Here is a 20,625-nt window from a genome sequence, read left to right as displayed (position 1 = left end):
TCGGGTAGATTTTTGATCTTTTTTGAGTAGAAAATTGAGGAAAATTGAGAAAAATTGGCGCCGGAAATCGGCAATTTTCTCGTTTTTCGCGCAATTTTTTAGTTTTTTTTTCAGTTTTTTCCACAGATTATCGATTTTTCTTCATTTTGCGAATTCTGAGACAAAATAAAACCTTACCTTTGAAATTCCAATGTCCTCAAATCGCATCACGAATTTTCTGGCGGTTTTTCCCTGGAAAATCGATAATTTCTAGTAGTATAAAAAGTTATATATAATCAATTCCAGGATTAGTCACTCTCTTTTCCTCTCGCTTCGAGTTGTCATAACCGGAAAACGAGAGAGGAAGGAGGGGTTTAAGAAAAGAGTGACCACTAGTAATAGTCGTCAAATATAACGCCTAGTCCGCAAACTGACGTGGCGGTGTTCACAGACAAATGAAAAATAAAATTTTGGGGGCGAGAAGGAAGAGGGGGTAAAACTCGTTTATTCTGGCTGAAAATGGGGCTAAAAATCTCAAAAAACTCGTCAGTATAAATACAGAAGCAATCAGTTGGGGCTTTTATACACGAAAAATCTACTAAATTAAGTGGAAAAGACATAAATACACAGAATTTCAGAAAAAACTTTAAATCTTCTCAAAGAGAATAGCGATTCCTTGTCCTCCTCCGATGCAGGCGGATCCAATTCCGTATTTGACGTTGCGGCGTCTGAAAAGAGCTAGATTTCAGGGGAATTTCAATTCAGGCACTTACTGAAGCTCATGGACGATATGAGTGGAGATTCTGGCTCCAGAAGCGGCAAGTGGGTGTCCAAGAGCGATGGCTCCTCCGTTAACATTCAGTTTGTCCATTGGGATTCCGAGCTCGCGTTGGACGGCCAAAGCTTGTGGGGCGAACGCTTCGTTGACCTGGAAGATAGGAGGTTTTTATGGAAAAAAAAGGAAGAAACGCGCCAAAGGTGCGCCAGAAATGATGATTATGATCAAAAACACGATTTTTCATCATTTTTAATGTTTTTTTCTGCACAAAACAGCGATTCTCGGTTGGAAAATTGATGATATTGACCGAATGTCAGTTTTCGATCGCTAATTTACAGAGCTTGGTGCAGAAACGGAAAACGCGCCGATGGCGCGCCACGAAAGGAAGTTTCCATTTTTCACACCAAAAAACCACAATTTTCCATCAATTTTCAGCGTTTCCCAGCTATTTTCTACCTCAAAGATATCAATATCTCCAATCTTGAGTCCACTCTGCTTGAGAACCTCGCGAATCGCTGGCGCCGGTCCAATTCCCATAATAGTCGGGTCACAACCGACAGCAGAATAGGCGACGACACGAGCCAATGGCTTCAGACCCTTCGCCTTCACACTATCCTCTCCAGCGACCACCAACGCGGCGGCTCCATCAGAGATTCCCGATGCGTTTCCAGCATTGACGAGTCCGTCCTTCTGGAAGACTGGCTTCAATTTGGCGAGACTCTCGGTGGTCGTTGGTCTCGGATGCTCATCCACGTCGAAGTTCTCCTCTCCTTTCCGTCCTTTCACAGTGATCCCCACAATCTCGTTCTTGTAGATTCCCGCCTCCTGAGCCTTCTTCCACAGTGTCTGAGATCTCAACGCGAATTCGTCGGCCTCTTGACGGGTGACCTTGTACTGTGCTCCCAACTTCTCGGCAGTCTGTCCCATGGCGAGTTTTGCGTATGGATCACTCAACGAGTCCCACAGCATATCCTCGAATTCGTATTTCTTGCCGAGTGCCGTACCGAATCGGATATCTCTCACTGCAAATGGAACCATCGACATGTTCTCGGTTCCACCGGCTAAGACGATGTTCGCTTCGCCGAGTTTGATGGCTTGTGCCGCGTTGACGACCGCTTGGAAGCCCGATCCGCAGAGACGGTTGACGGTGAGAGCACCGACGTTCTGGGGGACGCCCGCTTTGAGTCCGATGTGACGGGTCAGGTAGATTCCGTCGCGAGAGCTGGCAACCACGTTTCCTAAAAATGGGATTTTTTATGAATTTTGGGTAATTCCGAGGGGTTTTTCAAGATTTCGAATCAAAAATCGGTCATTTGACGGAAAATTTGGATCAGAAAACCAAAAAATTAAGCATTTTTCAGTAAAATTATGCAAAAATGAGGTTTGCAGCAGGATTTCGTTATAAAAACTCTAAATAAACCAATTTTCTGGTTTTCCCGATCCAAATGAGTGAATTTCCGCCTGAAAATGTCGATTTTTATAGCAGAAACATAATTTTTCGGAAAAAAGAAGCAAAACAAGCAATTTCCGACGCAATTACAGAGAAAACCTGAACAAAACCCGCATTTCCTGACGTTTTAGGGGGAAAATGACTTCTGAGATACGAAAAACCAGAATTTCTTGGAAAATGATGCAAAAATGTCGATTTTCGGCTAATTTCAGCGTAAAAAGCTGAAAAATGCGATTTCAGGCACTGAATTCGGATTTTTGCTCCGAAAACGAACAGATTCGCTAACCAGACACTTTCAGACCAAGAATGATGAAACAAATTTGATTTTCAACTAATTTTCAGCGTGAAAAGCTGAGAAATGCGATTTAAGGCACTGAAAATCGGATTTTTGCTCCGAAAACCAACAACTAGACACCTTCAAGCTTGAAATGATGCAAAAATTCGAAATTTCAATGAAAAACTTGCTGAAAACCCAATAAATTCCATTTTCCATCTAATTTTCTGTCTTTTCACTCTTTTTCCATCCGTTTCTTTCCACAGCGATCCGAAGACATTCCCTTACCAAAAATGACATGATCCACTGCGTCGGCTCCAACATTCGCGTGTTTCAGCGCTCCTTGCGAGGCGACAACACCCAAATCCGTGGCGCTGAGCCCCTTGAGTTTTCCGCCGAACGTTCCGAACGCTGTACGCTTCGCACCGACGATGAATACTCCTGAATACGGACTAGAATACATCACTGATCACGAAAAAGATAAGAAATTTGAAGACTTTGCCCCTCGAGGACGAGAGAAAACAAACCTTTTCCTGCCATTTTCGCTGCGGCGACGGTGGTTCTGAAATGAGACGAAAATCCAATTAATTTCAGTGATGATGTGGAAAAATACACGTGAAGAAAAGTGAGAAAAAAAGTAAAAAAAGCCAAAACACAACCCAACAAAAATAGAGACAAACGGCAGAACCGATAAGAAAGAGACACAGAGAGAGTGACCGACTTTTTTCCCGGGGTCTCTCTCCCCCTTTTATCATTATTTCTCGTACTTTGACCCCCCGCCAAATTGACTACACTCTACACTACATCGAGATAATCGTGGGTCTGGGAAACCATAATGAACGAGTACAAACAAACTACCAGCATTTATTTCATGCATTTAAATGTAACAGCAAAGAGGGACCCTGTGTGAAATCGTATGGGATTCGGGGAATCGGGTTTATTAAAAAACGAACAAGTAAGGCAGATGCATATTTAGAATGGTTGGAATGTGTTCTTCACATTCCGTTTTCCGCAGTTTCGGCCGAGTGCAACGAGAGTTTGGCTTTGACGACGGAGCTCGTCTTCTTCTGGCAACTTTCGTGGTCTTCGTAGCGGATCACGTCGAAGAGTGGCTTGGGAAGATCTTTCGAGGCGGCCATCAGCTTCTCCTTGAGGACGATTCTAAAATAAAGAAGTTTTGTCCAGAAAATCGATAATCACTGATAATTAACATACCCGATTCTCAAGTTGGTCTCGTCATCGTTGCAATCCTTGGTCCAGACACTGATCTTCGATCCTTTCGCTCTGACATTGCACACCAATCCGCAGATCGACTCCATGTCCTTTCCGAATTGCTCCCCAACCAACGCCATCAGAATCTCCAACCAGATCGCGTCGACCATCTCCGGCGTCTTGGTTCTGTCGATGACAATGAGCCAACGTCCACCGTTTGAGTTCTCGGGGACCTCCCACATTGGCTGGATTCCGTCACGGAAGACGTTGTAGTCGCACATTGCGTTGAGACCACTTGGTGGGCGGATCGCGTCGTAGAGAGCCCAGAATTCTGGGACAGTGTTGAAGGTGTACACCTTCTTCAGACGCTCCTCCCACGATTTTGCGCGCTCGTCGTTCAAGTACCACCAGGTCCAGTGTCGCTTCAATGGGTACAGAACCGGCGCCGCCGCCGGTTTCTCCTGTTCCTGATCGGTCATACCTGAAAATAGGAAATTTAATAGAAAATGATGCAAATTGCAATAAATTTCAACGGAAAAAGTATAAATTAGCAAATTTTTACTTCAGAAACAAACTTTTTAGCGCAAAATCCGACAAAATTTGTGAAAAAAAATTATTTCGTTCGTCGACGAAAATGATGACATTTAAAGGCGCATACAGTAATGTTTTCGCTACGAGACCTCTAAACATGATTTACGGGAATTCAAACGATTTTTGTGGATTTTCTAACGAAAAGTTCGTCATCTCGGAGCGGAATTTTGATTTTTGACCAAGAAACAAGAAATTTTAACTAAAGAATCTGAAAAGATAGCGAAAAAATATGGAAATTTGGACACGTGGTACCAAACAAAGAACACAGTGAAATAAGCGATCGAGTAAATAAAAAAAAAACTCATAAATATTTATAAATACAGAGATAAAAGATGGGAGAGGGAAGGGGTATAGGGGCGGCTCACCGTTTTTATCCTCCGCGATTTTCAGCTTTTCCAGGGAAATTTCCGTATCTGACATTTGTGCATTGAAATTTGCCATTTGTAAGACAAGACGGAAGTTAAACTGAGTTATGATTGTGAGTTCTAGAAGACTCTCAGAGAACGAGAGAATTCCAACTCATCAAGGCCGCGCCCGGATGACGTGGAGGACAAGGGGTCGGGTCACGCGAAAAATGAAGGTTTAGTAGAAGGGAAACCCGTAAATAGAAAGTGTAAAATGTGTAAAATATACAAATTGCTGAGAAAATAAGAAAATAATTCAATTAATTATCGTAATCATCGTCAGTCGGAGCCGCGGCGCCCTCCATCGACTCTCCTCCAAACATTTGGGCATTGGCGGCGGCGACTGCAGCGGCTTGAGCCTGCTGGTGAGCGAGTTGCTGCTCCATTTCTTGTTGGCGAGCCTGTAAAAAGTAAACATTGAAGTAGGGAAACGAAGGGAGGATTTGATTGTTTAATCATACTTTTGCTATCAACTCCTGTTGCATTTCATACAACTTCTCCTCTGGAATCCCACACTTTTCGAGTCGTGAATTCTTCCTTCGCAACTTTTTCTCCGCTTCCACTTTACACGCGTCCAGCACACTATCCGCCGCTTCCAGGTAGTCCGAAGTGAATCCTAAATTCTGAAGCGCCTTCTGCACATGCTCGTGGTAAATCGTCTTCCGCTGATCTTGACTCGCTATCTTCTGCGCCTCACGAGCGACGTGCTTCACGAATTCCACGCAACACGCGTTGACCATATCGCGAGACTCGTTGGCGATTCGCATCTCTGGAACGACTTCTTTGATGATTTGATTGATTCCTTTCTGAGGGAGTCCGATCTCATTGTCCTCGTCCATACTTGTAGAAGGAATCTGGAAATGTGAGGGTTAAATAACTTATTATGGATTGAATTTCAGATAAAATGTGGATTATAACACATAAAACATCGAAAATAAATGAAAAATCAGGAAAAGGGGCAATAAATTTATTATAACTTGGCAAAGTAAGATCAATATGCTGAAAATAAGGTTTTTGAAGACGAATTATCCGATTTTAGCGTTGGAAAAGTCCATTTCAGGGTGTTGCTTCATGAACTGCGCCAACATATCATTCTTCTTCTTCTCATCCGACGTCGGCAGTCCCATCTCCTTCTGCCTCTGATCATACATCATTTTCTCGACCATCGCACGCGTCTCTCCATCCAAATCGCTCAACTTCGAGTTCTCCGGCTTCACTTCTTTCGTGTTGATTGGCGGATCCGAGTCGAGGAATCGATTCCACCACTCCATATCGTTGATCTTCTCCAGTGTGAGCACAATCGCCTTTCCGTTCTCGATAACCCAATTGCAGTTCTCCACTTTAATGGGGTTCGGGAGTTTGCCATCGACAACGGGCGGTTGGTTCTTGAGACCGACGGTGACGCTGGTCTTCTCGATTTTGACGACGACATCGCGGGATTTGATAGCGAAACCGGCGTTTATTGGGATGCGAACCTCCAACTCCTGAAGTGTCTGAGTCCATTGGTACATGGCGAGATCGGCTCCATTTCCACTGTTCGGTTTGATAAGGTTACTGTCTTCCTCCTCTCCGTCTTCTTTCACTTTCTTTTCAGAGGTAGATTCGACGGCGGTCTTTTTCGCTTGTTCCTTCTCGAATTCCGCCGCTTCTTCATCAGTAATCTCCACAACTTTCGCCGCATTACGGAACTCTTCCTCTTCCTTGGCTTTCTGAGCCGCACGCTTCTCCGCTAGCTTCCTCTCTTGCTCCTCTTTCCGTTTCTTGGCTTCCTCCGCCTCGCGCATCGCTTTTCCACCGTGTTTCTCGAATTTCTCGAGGAGAAGTGTGCGAGCCTGATCGACACCGGCGCCACTGTAGAAATCGGTCTTTCTGGAAGAAAATTTGGATGATTGGGAATGTTTGATGGCGAGTTTACCTGGCAAGGAACTCGAAGAGCACATCGAACAGTTGTGGGACACCGCCGCTGAGCTGTTGGGCAAGGGAGAGGAACACCGAGTCAAATCGCTCGTATTCAGACATTTTCTGGAAAAAGAAGATTTTAAGCGGGAAATTTGTTGAAAAACGAGGAAAAACGGGCGAGATTTCGTAATTAGGCCAAACTTAGGCTGCTTTTTGCAGATATTAACATAAAAAAGCAATATTATCACGGCCCGAGAGCAAAAATCGCTAAACTTGAAGACGAAACACCGCAATTGGTACAAGTAAGTACGTACTTCTTGCATATGAACCGAGTCTTAGAGAGCTTTTCATTGGAAACGGCGCAAAAAGGGTGCAATTTCACTAATTTATCGAAGGAAAAACTGAGAAACCCTCAAAATATGGCAGTTTTTCCCTTTTTGAGTAGCTTCAGCTCGATTTTGATATTTATTTAAGAAAAATGTCTCCATTTTTTGATTTTTCCACTCGAATCGTCTGAAATTGCGACTTCAGTAAGAAAATTGGTTGAAACTAGCTAAATTCAAAAGACACGGTTCACAATTGACTATTTTCGCAGTTACTACGAGTTTTCTAACGAAATTCAGCTTAATTCTTGTAGAAAACTTTAAAATAAACGAGAAATCTCTGGAAAATCCAGCAATTGAGCAATTTCTCATGATTTTGAGCCGTTATTGGACAATTTTCAGGCAAAATGTCTTGTTTTTTGATTTCTCGAATAGATTAATCCAAAAAGTGCGTCTCCTGAAAGAAATATTGATTAAAAACGGGCAAATTCAACGAAATCGCTAATAAATCTACTAATTTCGCAATAAACATGAGAAAACCGTAGAACTTTCAAGAAACTACCAAGAAATTCTGTTAAAATGAACGAGAAAGCTCGAGAAACTTCAGGAAATGTCGAGAATTTGCTCAAGTCCTATTTTGGCAATGTAACCATGCCAACCGACGGATTAACGGGTGAGCAGGTGGTGCAAAAGGGGTAATTAGGCGTGCCGAATGAAATTTCGATGAGAAAGAAACCCGAAAATCGCGAAAAATCGATGAAAAACAGTGGGGAGAGATGGAAATTGAAAAATGTGTGTCCGCGGCGCTGGCGCTCTTTTTTTCTCTGCGTCTCGCCGCTGACTCACGCATTCTCGGTGAGCTGGCGCGAAACTCGATGCTACAGTAATCCTAGGAACACGAAAACAAAGTTTTTGGATTCAAAATTATTCGAAACTGTTTTGGAAAACACAATTTTCTCACAATTTTACTCGAAAAAAGCGCGAAAACTGTCAAAAAAATGAAAGATATCGACATGTTGTACCGAGAGCTCTCGTGAGTTGGATTTTTTTTTTGAAAAATAAAATTTTTAAAAATTTCAGAGCTCAAATAGAGGAGAAGCCGAGCCTAGAAGACGCGCAGTTGAGCAGGAAAGCAAGATATTTTCAGAGGAGATCGAACCGCCCGGATTCTGAATCGAACTCGAAAAGTAAATAGGATTTTTTGAATTCTTTCCTGTAAAAACGCTTCTAAAATTAAAGATTTTTTCCAGAGAAGCCCAGATACCGTTCCAGCACGGTTTCTGAATCATCAGACGACGAGATGCCGACGCCGAAGCCGAAAATTCGACGAGAAACGGTAAAAATTGCACCATTTTTTGCTGGAAAATCTAAATTTTTTGGAATTTTTCAGAAGGAGCCCGATCGGAAAATCGTTCGAATTGTTCTAAGTGTAAGTGGACTGTTCTGGACGGGAAAATGGGCGAAAATGGGAATTTTTAGCCGGTTTTTTGCAGAAAATGATTCAAAAAGTGATGCAAATCGACAGAAAACCAGAATTTGCAGGGGAAAATTGTAATTTTTTGGGATTTTTCTGGAATTTTCAAATTTTCTCATCAATATTATTAGAATTTCCAGGACGATGACGATGAGAAGCCGTGCTCAAGTCAAAGCGATTCAGATGACGACATCGAATTCTTAGAAGAAATCAGACCGGTCGAAAAGTATACCATGTAAGTTTTCGAAGGACATCCGGACATGAGGAGAGACACATGGACACACAGATGGACATCGGGAGACGTCATTCTAATTTGATGCGATTTTTTGTTGAAATTTGTGTTTTTTCCGACAAAAAAACGGAAAAATTAAGATTTTTGAGTTTTTTTGCAATTGTTCTTTTTTCAGGTTTTAAAATAATTTTTCATCGAAAAACCGAATTTTTTTTGATGAAAATAGGATTTTTCTAGTTTCCCGTCATGAAAAAACTCAAAAAATCGGTCAAAAAGCAAAAAATCTTCGATTTTTCGCCGAATTTTTCAAAAATTGAGTTTTAAAGCGAAAAACCAGCATTTCTATCAAGAATTTATGATTTTCGACAGCGAAAAATCCAAAAATCCTAATTTTCGTGCTAAAAACTATCCAAAAAGTTAGGAAAAATGTAGTTTATGAAGCCGAATTCTAAATTTTCGCCGAAATAGCCCGGAAAACTCAAAAATTCCTTTTTTGGGGAAGTTTTGTAAGAAATTTCTAAAAAAAAAGAGGTTCTATTGAAGCCTGCGCTTCAATTTTTATGGCTTTAATCAAAAATTCGCCGGTCGTCGGTCAAAAAGCAAAAAATCTTCGATTTTTCGCCGAATTTTTCAAAAATTGAGTTTTAAAGCGAAAAACCCAGCATTTCTATCTAGAATACGTGTTTTTCGACAGCGAAAAATCCAAAAATCTCAGTTTTTGTGTTTAAACCTACCCAAAAAGTTAGGAAAAAAGTAATTTCTGAAGCTGAATTCTAATTTTTCGCCGAAATAGCCCGGAAAACTCAAAAAGTTACTTTTTTTGGTGAAATTTTGTGAAAACTTCCTGAAAACGCTTCAATTTTTCGAATTTTCTTCAAAATTTCTCATTTTTTCGCGAAAATCCCCCAAGTCTATCGTTTTTTCCAGAAAATTCCAAGCCGATCCACTCGCCGGTCGTCGGTCAAAAGGCCAAAAATCTTCGATTTTTAGCCGAATTTTTCAAAAATTGAGTTTTAAAGCGAAAAACCAGCATTTCTATCTAGAGGCAATTTTTGAATCGGGATTCTAATTTTTCGCAGAAATTGCGGGAATTGGTTATTTTAACCAGGAAAACTCAAAAAGTTACTTTTTTTGGTGAAATTTTGTGAAAACTTCCTGAAAAGAGGTTCTAGCGCTTCAATTTTTTGACTTTAATCCAAAAATCCCCCAAATCTATCGTTTTTTCCAGAAAATTCCGATCCGATCCACTCGCCGGTCGTCTCCCAAAATGGTACCACAAAAGAAAGGCTCAAAGAGCAGCCGAAGATTTGATAATAGCGGAAAAACGGGCGGTACGAAGGAAGTTGGAGGCAGAAGAGGCGGAAAAAGAGGCGGAGCTTGAAAGGAAAGCGGAAGAAGAAGAGAGAATCGAGAGAAGACGTCTCAGAGATCGACTGAGACATCAGAAGAAACGAGAAGAGGCGAAGAGGGAGAGAGAGGCTTCTGAAGGTGTCACGACGTCTTCTGAAAAGAAGAGAATAGTGAAGAAAACGTCGGAGGAATCGGAAGAACCGACTCGAAAGCTGCGGAAGAGAGCGCCGAAATATCAGATAACTGGTAGGAAATGAAGAAATCTTCTGGATTTTCAGCTGAAAATCTTAGTTTTTGGGTGAAAAATCGAATTTTTAGCTCGAAAATTGAGAAATTTTTGATTTTTCGCGCAGAAAAACCATTTTCTGGCTTAAAAATTGGCAAAAACTTTGAGAAAAATGTTGAGACGAAACTGGCGTGACGTTGGCGCGCTTCTAAATAGTGATAAACAGATGATCTGGCGTTCGGTTGACGCGATTTGAAGAGTTTTGAAACGAATCTGGCGTTACTTGGGCGCGTTTTGATGCCGAGAAAAAATTGACTCAAAATTGCGCGTCAACGTCACGCCAGTTTTTATTAAAAATTTTACTAAAACGCGCCCAAGTCACGCCAGATAATCTTATTTGCACTATCTGGAAGCGCGTCAACGTCACGCCAGATTTTTATTTAAGAGACAATATCTGACTGGCTCGAGCATAGGCCTACAGGCCATGTTACACATGTACCAAGTTGATCCGTTTTGGCTGATATTTTGATATGTTAGCACCCTAAAAATTCTAAGAATTTAATACCATGCTGAAAATCAAATATAAAAAAAATGCTGGTTTTTCATGCGCCAAAATATCTCACTATCGTTGACCCAGGAAGCTATCAGTTATGAAATGAAACGAAAGTTTAACAAAACGACGGAAATTGACGTTTATCTAATTATTTGTGTTTTCGAAGTATATTCCAGTGTTTTCTCGAAGTTTCATAAATTTTGAGTCATGATCTGGAAAGCTACGAGAGCTCAAACTTTTTGACTCGAAAAAATGGAGGAGGTGTCTGTAACTCGCTGAAACATGGCCAGAATTGTCTGAAAAGTTGTGTGAGTATTATTTTAGCTCTGAATAACTTGAATCTGAAATATTTTTGATTTTTATCGCACAGCCATTTTTTACCATGGAGGGGGGTACGTTAAAGTTCATCAAATTTCGTCACTTTTTTGATCATAACTCGGCCTGACAGTGGAATCTGGGGAAAGTCTTTAAATTTTCAGAAAGCCAACACAAATACGTTTTTAATCATCATAAATTTGCTTCGGACCACAGTACTTCGACCTGCCGAAAAATCCAAAAAACATGAAAAAATTGACAATTTTTTCAAAAAAGTGATTTTTTCTATATGACGCAGGAGAGCTAGAAAAAATAGTTTATCTTATAAAATGCACAAAATGAGGCTGGCAATTCATTTCTGAAAGAATTTTGATCCTATCTTTCGAAAGAAAAATTTTCATTTTTCAACTTCAATCGATCGTTTCGGTAGGTCAAAAGGGGCGGAGCCTAATCTGGTATGGTATTAAATTCATAGAATTCCTTGGGTACTAACATATCAAAAAATCAGCCAAAACGGATCAACTTGGTACATGTGTAACATGGCCTGGTGGCTTGAGCGAGACATTGTCTCTTAAAATTTTACGAAAACGCGTCAACGTCACGCCATGCTTGTTTTTTGCGCTGTTCTGACATTAAAACGCGCCAACGGTACGCCAGAACTTTTCTCCACTCTTTAGAAACGCGCCAACGTCACGCCAGCCCCTTTTTTCTCAAGATTTTTGCGAGTTTTCATCGATTTTGAGCTCAAAAACGTCCTAAATTATGGATTTTTTTGCATAAAATACCCGGATTTTTCCAAATTTCAGTCTAAAACTCCCAAAAAGTTACAGATCCATCTCTGGACCCATCGAAGATCTCACTGGATGCACCAGACAAGATTCCATGGGCGAACAATGTGAAGAGATGTGAAGGTAACGATTCTCCTCCGCCGCTCCCCTCCACGACTATGACAACTCCATGCCCTTCACTCCCGACGTCACCGAATTCTGAAGAAAATGCTCAGAATCTTCTGAATGATTTAGATGAAATGGAGAATGTCGGCGTCAATACTGAGCTCATTTTGGTGGATCAGGTAGGGAAAATAGAGTGAAAACGCCAAAAAACCTCTAATTTTCGGTGGTTTTTCGACGATTTTATCGATTTTAGCGACGAATTTCAGCGTTTTGAGCTAGGAAATTCGGTTTTAATTCGCTGGCGTGACTTCAGCGCGTTTTTGAACATTTGAGGTTAGGCTGGCGTTCTGTTGGCTCGTTTTGAAGAATTTGAGGTTAGCCTGGCGCTCTATTGGCGCGTTTTGAGATTAGACTGGCGTGCTGTAGGCGCGTTTTGAAGAATTCGAGATTAGACTGGCGTGTTGTTGGCGCGTTTTGAAGAATCTGAAGTTATTCTGGAGTGACGTTGGCGCGTTTTGAAGAATCTGAGGTGAGGCTGGAGTGACGTTGGCGCGTTTTGGAGAATCTGAAGTTAGGCTGGAGTGACGTTGGCGCGTTTTGAAGAATGTGAGGTTAGGCTGGAGTGACGTTGGCGCTTTTTGAAGAATCTGAGGTTAGGCTGGAGTGACTTTGGCGCGTTTTGAAGAATCTGAGGTTATGCTGGAGTGACGTTGGCGCGTTTTGAAGAATCTGAGGTTAGGCTGGAGTGACGTTGGCGCGTTTTGAAGAATCTGAGGTTAGGCTGGCGTGACGTTGGCGCGTTTTGAGATTAGACTGGCGTTCTATTGGCGCTTTTTGAAGAATCTGAGGTTAGTCCGGCGTGACGTTGGCGCGTTTTGAAGAATCTGAACTTAGGCTGGAGTGACTTTGGCGCGATTCGATTTACTGGGACAAGACGCTGGCGTGCTGTTGGCGCGTTTTGAGATTAGTCTGGCGTTCTATTGGCGCGTTTTGAAGAATCTGAGATTATGCTGGAGTGACGTTGGCGCGTTTTGAAGAATCTGAGGTTAGGCTGGAGTGACGTTGGCGCGTTTTAAAGAATGATTGTAGCTAGGATTTTCGGCGTTTTTGAAGCGATTCTAGCTACATTTTCTTGGGTTTTCAAAGATTCTAGTTAGGATTTTCGTCGTTTCGAGAAATTCTCCACAATGAAATTTTGCAGACTCCGCCCCCAAACAACCCATTCGACGACATCAACGAGCCGTTGTTCTTCGAAGAAGACGGAGACTTGATCCATATTCCAGACGAGGAAATCACCGATACGTTCTTATCGTTCATGAACGACGATCAGGTTGCAGTCGAAGAACTTGATAAATACATTCTGCCAAATGTAGAAATTGACTAGAATATTCCTCTTTTTTTGTAAAAGCCTCCGTTTCCCTATCTCCCCATTGCTCCTCACAAATGTTCTCATTTCTAAATTTTTAATAATTGTTCTCATTGTTTTATAGTCTCCGCCCCCTCTCTCTAGATATTCTATCAAATCTTTTGTTTTATTAAATAATACATAGGGCCCTTTAATTGTTTTCGACATGAATGTTGATATTACTTGATTGCAAATTCAGGGGGATTTTCAGAATCGGGGAAGATGTTTTTAGAGAGAAATTACCAAAAAAATAGCGTGAAAATGTTTTTTTTTCAATTTTCCAAAAAAGTTTTCGTGGATTCCCATCGAATAGGAGCCGTGACCTTCCAACAATTTTGTTGTGATACGTATTGAGAAAAAACTGGAACAACGTGGCAAGGTAGGGGATGGGACCGTCTGAAATAATCAGTTGCCACCGTTTCTCTCTCAAGAGACCGTCTCCGTCTGATTCCCCGTTTTATCAGCCATGTCTCATATCCCACGTAAGCCATTTTCAGATAATAGTCTAATTTCAGAGAATTACAGTCTCAAATTAATATAATTCATCTCTTTTTTTCCGATAATCGCCCACAACACGAAAGAATCGAAATGAGTCTCCTGGCTCCCACCACTCCTCCAACACCAGCTCCGAGGACTGTTTTTGAGCCTATAATGGCTGCTCCCGCTGCTCCAAATGCACCGGCTGCTGTTCTTGATCCTGCTGCTGCCCCTGGAAATGAGGCCGTCAACGAGAATCAGTGAGCCAACTTTCAGAGACTGGCGTGACGTTCGCGCATTTTTAATTGTCAAGAAACTATGTCGGTGTTATTTGAAAAAGCTGAAAATCAGTGAGAAACGATCTGGCGTGACGTTAGTGCGTTTCTAAATTAGAGCTGGCGTCCCGTTGGCGAGTTTTGAGATATGACTGGCGTGTTGTTGGCGCGTTTTGATGACTTTTTAGATATGACTGGCGTTCTGTTGGCGCGTTTTGATGACTTTTTAGATATGACTGGCGTGTTGTTGGCGCGTTTTGATGACTTTTTAGATATGACTGGCGTTCTGTTGGCGCGTTTTGATGACTTTTTAGATATGACTGGCGTTCTGTTGGCGCGTTTTGATGACTTTTTAGATATGACTGGCGTGTTGTTGGCGCGTTTTGATGACTTTTTAGATATGACTGGCGTGTTGTTGGCGCGTTTTGATGACTTTTTAGATATGACTGGCGTTCTGTTGGCGCGTTTTGATGACTTTTGAGATATGACTGGCGTTCTGTTGGCGCGTTTTGATGACTTTTTAGATATGACTGGCGTTCTGTTGGCGCGTTCCTATAAATTTCGATCGGTAGTTCAAAATTCTATTCTAAAAATTCGATTTTGAAATATTACAGGAACCCTGGAGCTCAAAACGTTGCCGAAAATGATGCCACGGATGACACGATTGGAGACTCCCCCTCCTCCCGATTGAGCCTCGTACCATTGTGGGGACAGTACCGTGTAAGTTCTAGAAGCTAAATAGAATGAATAATGAGATGGAGAATATCCCATCACCTTGCACAAAAAAAGATTACGTTTCCTACAGTAATCTACAATTAAAGAATCGGTATTAGTACGGGAAAATTGCGCCGACTCAATATTTTGTCCAACATTTTGCATGTGCTTCGCGTTTTCGTACTGAATTTCTCTATACAAAGCGTTGTGTTAATTTTTTAACATTTCAGTTCGATGCAGCCCACTTCTTCTTGATACATTTTGCTGTTGGGACAATCCTGGTTAGCTATGCTGGTGCGGCGCCAAACACGTCGCACCAGACCACAAAGGAAGGCCTTACAAAAGTCCTCAACACTGGAATAGCTTTTATGGGAACTGCAGTTTGCGTACTGGTCGCCTCGATTGTTTTCGTGAGTTGTTGTCTCTAATTGATTTCTTTTCGAATCCATGAATTTTCAGAACTTTTACAAGAAGGACAAGAGTGAGGGCCGTCAAAAATTCTATAATTTCATTGGTATTATTTTTTGCATTCGCAACTTTAATTAAATTTATATTCGGTTTTCTTGAACGAAATAAACTTCTCACTTGTTTTACTTCCACACTACTCATTTAGCCAATCGGATTTCTACAGAAGCGGGAAAAAGAATTATTTGCAGTTCTTTTCAGACCGGTGACGTAAACCCATACCTCCTCGAGGAGTACACAGCAGGTGGCCTAGGAAATGCGGCCGAGACGAGGGAGCGCGCTTGCATCCCCTCATTTTTCTTCATTTTTTCGCCAAGTTCTTTTCCAAATCAAAATAAATAATAAATCTGCATATTGTCGAAATAAAAAAGTTCCGACAATTGTTTCCGACGCACGAGAAATGCGCCTTGGGGTTTCGGCGACCCCCACTTTACGCAAGTTGGGCGCGAGATTTTCGCAATATCACCGCACAAGGTTGGCTTGATTTTTACAGACTATTTTTTAATTATTTTATTCGCAAAAAATGTACTTTTCCATCAAATTTGCTGATTTTTTCAAAGAACTATCACTTAAAAAGGCAATATTGACAAGGTGTAAATGTGATTTATACGATTTTATATATTTTTGTGTTTGAATCGTTTGATTTTCGCCGTGTCTCTTCCCGTTGCTCATTTTTGTCCATTTTTTGCACGATTTTTGTTTTATTTCAGATTCAATAAGCCCAACAACCCTCGTCTCAACACTTGACACCCCAGGATTCTTTGTTTTTGTGTTAGTTTGTCGTGCAACTTCTTTTTTCTCTCCGCCCAGTTTTAGTTTCAGAACCGCCGCTCATTCCAACAGCCGCCGGACAATTCTCCTTCTTCTCTGTCAGCGACGTCTTCGAAAAGTAACGATCAAGGATTGTTGTTAGGTTAGTTGAAGAAGAAACTATTGTTTTTTCTCTGTGCCAATAATTTTCAGGTGTTCGATGCGAAGTGACAGTGCAGACGAACCGAAAAGGCAGAAGGAAATGAATTCAGTACGAAATAAGAAAAAATCGAAGAGGAAAAAGAGACGAAAGGGGGGTATTTGAGTTTAGAACTCGGAAGAATAGAACTGCGACAAAGTAAAACTGTGAAAATATAGAACAGGAAAAAATAGAACTGAACAAAATGGAACTACGAAAAAATGGAACTGCTACAAAACAGAACTCGACAAAATAGAACTGAACGCAATGGAACTGCTACAAAATAGAACTGTTACAAAATAGAACTCTAGTTCGAATGGAGCGCGTTTGCATTTTTTTCAAAAATTCAATTTATTTTTTTGCATTAATTCAATTTTTTATTTTCTAAACAATTTTTTCACGCTATTTATGAATTTTCAGATTAAAAATGCCGAAAAATCGAAAAAGAAATGGGGAGTTAGTGGACGGCTGGTTTATGAGAAAGAAAAAGAATATTCCCTCGTTGAATGAGTCGATATTCTATTGTATCGAAAGGTATTACTGAAAACTGTGTTTTTTTCTTTTCACATATTCTATTGCAGAAGCACGAAATATCAGTGTCCTGCCGCTTACGGAGTTTCTAACACTACGGGGGCGGTTCGCTTAATTCGGCCGCATATTAACCATGAAAAGGATAAATTGGCGAACAATGTGAGTTAAACAAGCAAAAACTCTAAATTGTGGGATAATTTCAGGTAAATCTGGGTCGTCAGCATTTAAAAGAAAATGCAAATTCTGGAACTGTTCGCGAAGTCATTGATGATATGAGATTTACATTTGGAACCGATACTTCTATGATGATGGGTAATTTTTGAAAATACAACTTTTTGGTAGTTTAATGTACTTTTACAGGCGATTATAACGCCAAAAGACGACTTGTTCATTATGAGAAATCACAATCGAATTCCGAGAAAAAATTGATCGATAGTGGTGGAAAAATTAAAGGACAATTCGCAGAAACTATGAGAAAAACTCGATTTTTGCTATTCGACGAAGAAGTCAATGGAAAACGAATGATTGCATTTGCATCGGATGAGGGATTGGAGATTTTATCAAATGGAAATGTGTGTTTTGTTGATGGAACTTTTGATTCTGCTCCAAAATCCTTCACCCAGTTGTTCAGTATTCATTGTTACGTAAGTTCATCGGTGAATTTAATGAAAATTTAATTTCAGTCTGTTTTAGATATCAGAGGATGTCGTTCGCCCCGTGTTTTTTTGTCTTCTTCCAGACAAAACGCTGACGACGTACACCTCAATGCTGACACTATTAAAAAATCGTCCTGAATTGACAAATTGGGCTCCCGCAATGATTATTTGCGACTTCGAGACTGCTATTCATTCTGCATTCAAGGACAAATTTCCAAATGTTGTGATTTCTGGATGTTTGTTCCATTTGGTTCAAAGTTGGCGGAGACAGGCCGAGAAATTGAATGTTTATAATTCGTTCGTTGGTGAGTTTGGTCCTTATATATCTCCTTTTGACATTTTCTCGATTCAGACGGAGAATTTGAAGAATTCTGGCAGCTTCTGAAGACTTTGCCTTTTCTCGACGAGTTTGACATCCCCGATTATTTCGATGCGATCTTAGAACATTGTGTTCCTTTAGTGATTTCTCCAGATATGAAGAGTAAGCTTTTTCCCGAAGTTCATTATTATAGAATTATCCTTCAGATTATATCAACTATCTGGTCAAGAACTATGTTGGAGATGCCGCCCCACCGCGATTCCAACCCCGTTTATGGTCGTGCGCTGTTCGAACGGCAAGTAATATCCATCGAACCACTAACACCGTCGAAACGTGGCACCGGCTCCTCCAATCTGTTGCAACTATGCACAATGGTTTTTCGTCTATCAAATTGTCGGATTTGCTGGAGAAACTTCAAAAGGAAGAGCGACATACGTATTTGGATTATAATGAACTGAAAGTGAATCCAAACTTTTTGGTTCGTCTTCTGATTTAGAATAAATTAAAGTGATAGTTTTCATTTCAGGTGAACAAAGCTCGAAAAACGTCTAATGTCATGAAGGACAAAAAACTGAAAAATGTCATTGAGAACATTCCAGTTATCCCAAGAGCGCCACTATCCGGAATTGCATATTTGAAGGCTATTTTCTACGCAAAAAAAACATAAATTTTATCGATTTGATTATAATTCTTCTGTTATTTCCAATTATTACATGATAATTATGTTGTTTTCGTTTTGTTCAATTTTTTCTGTTTTCGTTTCATTTTTCTGTTCATTCACCGGTTAAAATTGGTTTCTGATCTCAATTATGATTTTTTTCTTGTTTTTTTGTTGACTTTTCTCAAATAAATTCTTTTTTTTTCATCGAATAATTGTTCAAATTGAAAAAAAAAGTCGTTCTGATTCTTCTAAAAAGAAAAAATGCAAACGCGCTCCATTCGAACTAGAGTTCTATTTTGTAACAGTTCTATTTTGTAGCAGTTCCATTGCGTTCAGTTCTATTTTGTTGAGTTCTGTTTTGTTGCGGTTCTAACTTTCACTGTTCCACTTTGTAGCAGTTTTATTTTTGTCAGTTCTATATTTTCACAGTTTTATTTTGTCGCAGTTCTATTCTTCCGAGTTCTAAACTCAAATACCCCCGACGAAAGATGGAAAGAAGCTGGAAAACGAGAGGACAGAAGGGGAGAAAAAACAAAAAGCCTACTCTCCGTCTTCCCGTTGTTCGCGTCCGGCCTCTTCTCGAATTCCCGCTTCTTTCTCAATGTCACTTCTGTTTTCAGCTAAGTTTCGTATCTCAGTTTCATTTGTAATCGAAATATTTCAGATTTTTTTCGCTTCGCCCGCCATCAACACTCCATTTGGTACTTTCGCCTACTCTCCGTCTTCCCGTTGTTCGCTTCCGGCTTCTTCTCGTGCTCCCGCTTCTTTCTCAATGTCACTTCTGTTTTCAGCTAAGTTTCGTATCTCAGTTTCATTTGTAATCGAAATATTTCAGATTTCTTTCGCTTCGCCCGCCCTCAACACTCCATTCGGTACTTTCGCCTCCTCTCCGTCTTCCCGTTGTTCGCTTCCGGCCTCTTCTCAAGTTTCTTCCCTTTTCTCAACGGTGTTCTTTACAGTGACGGAAACCTACACCGTCAAAAGCTCCTCCGAGAGGAGTACACGGCCGGCGGCCTAGGAACCCCAACGCGGTAATTTGAATTTCAATTTTTGAGAGTAATATTATTTTTTCAAGAAAAATACGATTTTGATTGAAATTTCGGAGGAAATGCATTTTTTCAGGTCAAAATTTCGAATGAGGGTTTAGCATATATAAAAAAATCACTTTTTGAAAATAAAAAAAATTTCAAGTTAAAAAAAATCGGATAGTCGAAGGACTGCGGTCTGTTTATATTATTTTTTTATTATCTCAAAGTTTATGCTCAGACAGATCTAGATTCATATAACTAGAAACTTCGTGAATCATCCAAAAAGTGGATTCAGATGAATGAAATGAACCAGAGTATGTTTCAAACGACGGAGAATATTTTCAGTACTTTTTTCAAGGATAAATCTTTTCGACGAATTTTGAAGTTTTTGGTGGCCATAGGCAAAAATTCGACAAAAATTTTTTCTCAAAATTTTTTGTTTTGTGAGTGTTTAAAATAGGAGTTTACAACAATCCATTTTTATCGCATTATCTCCTAGATAGATATGAGGTGAATCGATCATAGGATTGCTCTTTTTACGCTTTTTATTATCGAAGAACAGAGGAATACAGTTAAAATTTCACTTTTTAGATGTTTCCCACTAGTCAGATTAGCGAGATTCTGATGGTGCACATATCTAGATTGATATACTCACTTGCAATAGATCTCCAAAGGCTTGCCTCGAAAAAATCGTACTTGTCAACTGGGCCGAACCGGGCAGACCGTTTTTCTTTAATAACGGGCCGAAGGCTGTGTTGGCTTTTCTGTTTTTTGACACTGAAATCTGGAAGAGTTATTTATGTTTTTGAATAGTCAAAATAGTCAACAAAAATTTTATTTTCAAAAAGTGATTTTTTTAAATATGATAAACCCTCATTCGAAATTTTGACCTGAAAAAATGCATTTCCTCCGAAATTTCAATCAAAATCGTATTTTTCTTGAAAAAATAATATTCCTCTCAAAAATTGAAATTCAAATTACCGCGTTGGGGTTCCTAGGCCGCCGGCCGTGTACTCCTCTCGGAGGAGCTTTTGACGGTGTAGATTTCCGTCACTGTGTGCTCTTTAGGACCACTAATACAAATCCAATAATTGAGACATATAAATAAACATTTCAAATACATATGTGTACTATATTCCTCGATAGTCTTTCTATTAGCTGTAAATGCTCCGTTGAAAACATCTCGTTTACT

General features: G+C 40.4%; 7 protein-coding genes across 7 annotated transcripts; 3 read left to right on the top strand and 4 right to left on the bottom strand.

Annotated features, from left to right (window-relative positions):
• Positions 1 to 625: 625 nt before the first annotated feature.
• On the bottom strand, positions 626 to 2,944 carry GCK72_008370 (uncharacterized protein; the record flags this gene model as incomplete). The annotated part of the gene is made up of 4 exons (XM_053726790.1): positions 626 to 707; positions 753 to 907; positions 1,214 to 1,995; positions 2,770 to 2,944. 4 exons carry the CDS (start codon positions 2,942 to 2,944, stop codon positions 626 to 628), a joined length of 1,194 nt encoding a protein of 397 aa, XP_053586367.1.
• Positions 2,945 to 3,476: 532 nt separating this feature from the next.
• Positions 3,477 to 4,725, bottom strand: GCK72_008369 (uncharacterized protein; the record flags this gene model as incomplete). The annotated part of the gene is made up of 3 exons (XM_003104838.2): positions 3,477 to 3,642; positions 3,697 to 4,174; positions 4,650 to 4,725. The coding sequence occupies 3 exons, from the start codon at positions 4,723 to 4,725 to the stop codon at positions 3,477 to 3,479; spliced, it is 720 nt and encodes a 239-aa protein (XP_003104886.2).
• A 223-nt stretch (positions 4,726 to 4,948) lies between these two features.
• On the bottom strand, positions 4,949 to 5,527 carry GCK72_008368 (uncharacterized protein; the record flags this gene model as incomplete). Its single annotated transcript, XM_003104905.2, has 2 exons — positions 4,949 to 5,089; positions 5,150 to 5,527. The coding sequence occupies 2 exons, from the start codon at positions 5,525 to 5,527 to the stop codon at positions 4,949 to 4,951; spliced, it is 519 nt and encodes a 172-aa protein (XP_003104953.1).
• GCK72_008367 (uncharacterized protein) lies at positions 5,330 to 6,421 on the top strand (the record flags this gene model as incomplete). Its single annotated transcript, XM_053726789.1, has 2 exons — positions 5,330 to 5,550; positions 5,749 to 6,421. The coding sequence occupies 2 exons, from the start codon at positions 5,330 to 5,332 to the stop codon at positions 6,419 to 6,421; spliced, it is 894 nt and encodes a 297-aa protein (XP_053586366.1).
• Positions 5,714 to 6,707, bottom strand: GCK72_008366 (uncharacterized protein; the record flags this gene model as incomplete). Its single annotated transcript, XM_003104960.2, has 2 exons — positions 5,714 to 6,557; positions 6,604 to 6,707. The coding sequence occupies 2 exons, from the start codon at positions 6,705 to 6,707 to the stop codon at positions 5,714 to 5,716; spliced, it is 948 nt and encodes a 315-aa protein (XP_003105008.2).
• A 1,201-nt stretch (positions 6,708 to 7,908) lies between these two features.
• GCK72_008365 (uncharacterized protein) lies at positions 7,909 to 13,337 on the top strand (the record flags this gene model as incomplete). Its single annotated transcript, XM_003104911.2, has 8 exons — positions 7,909 to 7,943; positions 7,991 to 8,097; positions 8,161 to 8,246; positions 8,301 to 8,339; positions 8,525 to 8,619; positions 9,845 to 10,212; positions 11,891 to 12,132; positions 13,155 to 13,337. The coding sequence occupies 8 exons, from the start codon at positions 7,909 to 7,911 to the stop codon at positions 13,335 to 13,337; spliced, it is 1,155 nt and encodes a 384-aa protein (XP_003104959.2).
• A 3,328-nt stretch (positions 13,338 to 16,665) lies between these two features.
• GCK72_008364 (uncharacterized protein) lies at positions 16,666 to 18,411 on the top strand (the record flags this gene model as incomplete). Its single annotated transcript, XM_053726788.1, has 8 exons — positions 16,666 to 16,772; positions 16,820 to 16,928; positions 16,973 to 17,081; positions 17,130 to 17,413; positions 17,463 to 17,730; positions 17,778 to 17,906; positions 17,951 to 18,222; positions 18,271 to 18,411. 8 exons carry the CDS (start codon positions 16,666 to 16,668, stop codon positions 18,409 to 18,411), a joined length of 1,419 nt encoding a protein of 472 aa, XP_053586365.1.
• Between the last annotated feature and the right edge of the window lie 2,214 nt (positions 18,412 to 20,625).

This window comes from Caenorhabditis remanei, chromosome III, assembly GCF_010183535.1.
Source record: "Caenorhabditis remanei strain PX506 chromosome III, whole genome shotgun sequence".
Lineage (NCBI taxonomy): Eukaryota > Metazoa > Nematoda > Chromadorea > Rhabditida > Rhabditidae > Caenorhabditis > Caenorhabditis remanei.
The sequence above is the reverse complement of the archived record's forward strand: the minus strand, read 5'-3'. Positions and strand labels throughout refer to the sequence as shown.